General features: G+C 48.4%; 1 protein-coding gene across 1 annotated transcript; it reads left to right on the top strand.

Annotated features, from left to right (window-relative positions):
• Positions 1-1151: 1151 nt before the first annotated feature.
• LOC104531855 (homeobox protein Nkx-2.6-like) lies at positions 1152-1735 on the top strand (the record flags this gene model as incomplete). The annotated part of the gene is made up of 1 exon (XM_010176877.1): positions 1152-1735. A coding segment is annotated over one exon (584 nt), but the record flags the coding sequence as incomplete, so codon positions are not given.
• Positions 1736-2998: the final 1263 nt, after the last annotated feature.

Genomic DNA, 2998 nt, shown 5'->3' with positions numbered 1-2998 from the left:
CCGTGGCTAAAATCCCTCAAATTTCCCTCTGTTCGTGTTTCCTCAATGCCCGGCGGCTGGAGAGCGGAGAAACGGGGTAACCAGTAAGACCAGAACCTGTGTACTGGGAGAGGGGTCTCTGCCGGCTTCACACCCACAGACGGAGCCTTCCAGCACCCCTTTTTCTTGCAGACCCCCTCCCCTCAAATTCCTCGAGCCCCCTGCCCCGAGTGGGTCCCACCAGCCGGGGAGCCCAGGACCCCCAGTTAGCCCACCTGCAACAAAAAACCCCAGCAAATTAAAACAAAAAAAAAAAACAAAAACCAACAAAAAAACCTGAACCAACCAAAAAAAACCCCAAAACAAGAAAATCCCCCACAACCCCCCCCCAAACCCACCAAACAAACAAAGAACCCACTGTGCATCTCCTCGCAGATCTAACAATTTTTCTTCCATCGTTCCCAATTCCTTCATTTTTCTGATTTTGCTTAAATTCAAAGAGCTGTGTGATTCCTCCAGTGCCAGAGGTAAATCCTGCTGGAGGTCTGACTCCATCACTTCAATCCCTCCGGAGAAGGAAGGTGGGGAAGGGGGTTTGTGTTTTGGGGTACTCCAACCTGCAGTGTACCCCAATTTCTCTGTGCACCTCCAAGCTGGAGCTGCCACGGTGGCAGCACCCACGACAGCAGAGACATTGTTAGGAGGGACTGAAAAGAGGCATTATCCAAAATTCACCTCCAAAAAGAGGCATTGTCCAAAATTCACCTCCAAAAAGAGGCATTGTCCAAAATTCACCTCCAAAAAGAGGCATTATCCAAAATTCACCTCCAGAAAGACGCATTATACAAAATTCACCTCCAAAAAGAGGTGTTTTCAAAGATTCACCTCCAAAAAGAGCTGTTTTCAAAGATTCACCTCCAAAAAGAGGCATTATCCAAAATTCACTTAGCAATCAGGCTTTGAATTCCATCCAAAAAAAAAAAGGGGGAATTTTCCTGAATTCCTATTAAACATCACAAGAAAACTCATATTACATTCATCAACTATCAGCCCTATTTCATCTTATTCCCAAAGGTCCCCATTCCCAATTCAATCCCTCATTTGGAATCACACCCTCACTGGGAACACAATGGATTTGGGTCTCACTTTCTTTGGGGTTTTTCTCACTGCAGGAAAATATTTGCTCACCCACCCTTTTGAGGCAGACAAGAAGAAAACTGACCCCTGCCACCTCCCCAAGCAGCGACAGAGGAGAAAACCTCGAGTTTTATTCTCCCAAGCTCAAGTTTTTGAACTGGAACAGCGATTTAAGCAACAAAAATACCTCTCTGCTCCAGAAAGGGAATACCTGGCCAGCGTGCTCAAACTCACCTCCACACAGGTGAAAATCTGGTTCCAAAACCGAAGGTACAAATGCAAAAGGCAAAGGCAGGATAAATCCTTGGAGCTGGTTGCCCACCCGCACCCCCCACGAAGGGTGGTAGTGCCAGTGCTGGTCAGGGATGGCAAACCCTGTCTGGGGGGGTCACAGCCGTATCCAGCCCCATATGGTATCACCAGCCCTTACTCCTATAGTTCCTACTACAGCACCTACAGCAGCAGCCCGTACGGTGCCACTTATGGGGGATGTTACACCGGGGTAGCCCCCAATGCCATCCCTGGTAGCCCCACCGTGAGCTTGAGCATGGCCAGAGCTGCTCAGCACCAGCCCGTGGGTTTGCAAGCCAGCGTGCAAGCGGGGATCAGAGCTTGGTAGATGGCCATGGAGGTCAGGACCACCTGAAAAGCACCGAGGAAAGCCCCCTGTCCACCCCAGACCCCAACCTTCATCGGGATGGGAGCCAAATCCAGAGGGTTTCTCCCACTCTGGACAGTGGGACATCTCCAGAGCATCCGTCCCCCCCAGGCAGCTCGTGTGGTCACATCTCCGCAGAGGCAGGTCAGGACAGAGGGACGCTGCCACTCCAGCACTGCGACTTTGGGGACCCAATGACCGAGGGCATTTATTTATTTACCTTATTTACTTTATAAACCTTCCTGCTCCCAGAGGGTTTGCTCCTCCAGGATCCCAGAGCCATCAGGAGGGTATGAACACTGGTTTTCTCCCTAAGGACAACTGGAAAACAGGGTCTGCGCACAGCACTGTGCATTCACTCTTTTATGAACATTATTTAATGCTTTGAGTTCCTCTAACCTTTTGAGATCTACTTCTGATTTATATTTCTTTATATCTCTCAGCACAGGTGTTCATTTCTGTCTTTATTATTATTATTATTTGCAAATAAAAAACAAACTGGTGAAATTGTGTGTTTTCCCTCTCTCACCGTTCCTTGCTTAGTATTTTGACTTTTCCCATCCATAATTTGCATCCCAGCATCAAAATCTCCTCCAAAGCAAGAAAAGAATAAATCAATCTTAATACTAATAATTAATCCTGCAATATAATCACCTTGTGGTCCAAGTTTACCCCTATAGAAGAGGAGGAAAAACCCACAAAGATCAGCCACTGCTGCAAAATGTTGGTTTAACAGAGATCTTTCTTTTTGAACATGCCAAGATGTCTCGGTGCTGGAGTCAGTCACATCCTGCACACAACTCCCACCACACAGGACAGGCAAAATCTCCCCCTCACAAACCCTGTCCCCTCTCTGGGATGCTGCCCCCTCCTCCCCGACAGCTTCTTATCCTCCCAACCTTTGGTGAAAGGAGACTTGCAGGAGGTAATGAAGCTTTTATCTCTAATCCTACTCAGCCCCATCACTCCAGCATTCACTCACTTCCCAAATGGGACATCCCTGACACCCAAATCAAACCAGAAAATCCCCCTTGAAGCCTCACCAGGACCCTGGAAATAACTGAGTGAGGTGACAGCCATGCTGGGTGCTGCCCCTTCTCCTTCCCTTCAGCCATCCACACTCACTCAGGGATATCTCCCAAAATCAGATATGTCTTGGGATGATGTCCCAGCTTTGGAGCAGCCAGAGAGGCTCAATGGGGTCCTTGCATCAGGAAAAGCTGC

Source organism: Antrostomus carolinensis, unplaced genomic scaffold (genome assembly GCF_000700745.2).
Source record: "Antrostomus carolinensis isolate BGI_N321 unplaced genomic scaffold, ASM70074v2 scaffold17190, whole genome shotgun sequence".
Classification (NCBI taxonomy): domain Eukaryota; kingdom Metazoa; phylum Chordata; class Aves; order Caprimulgiformes; family Caprimulgidae; genus Antrostomus; species Antrostomus carolinensis.
Note: the sequence above shows the minus strand (reverse complement) of the source record. Positions and strands in the feature narration are given on the sequence as shown.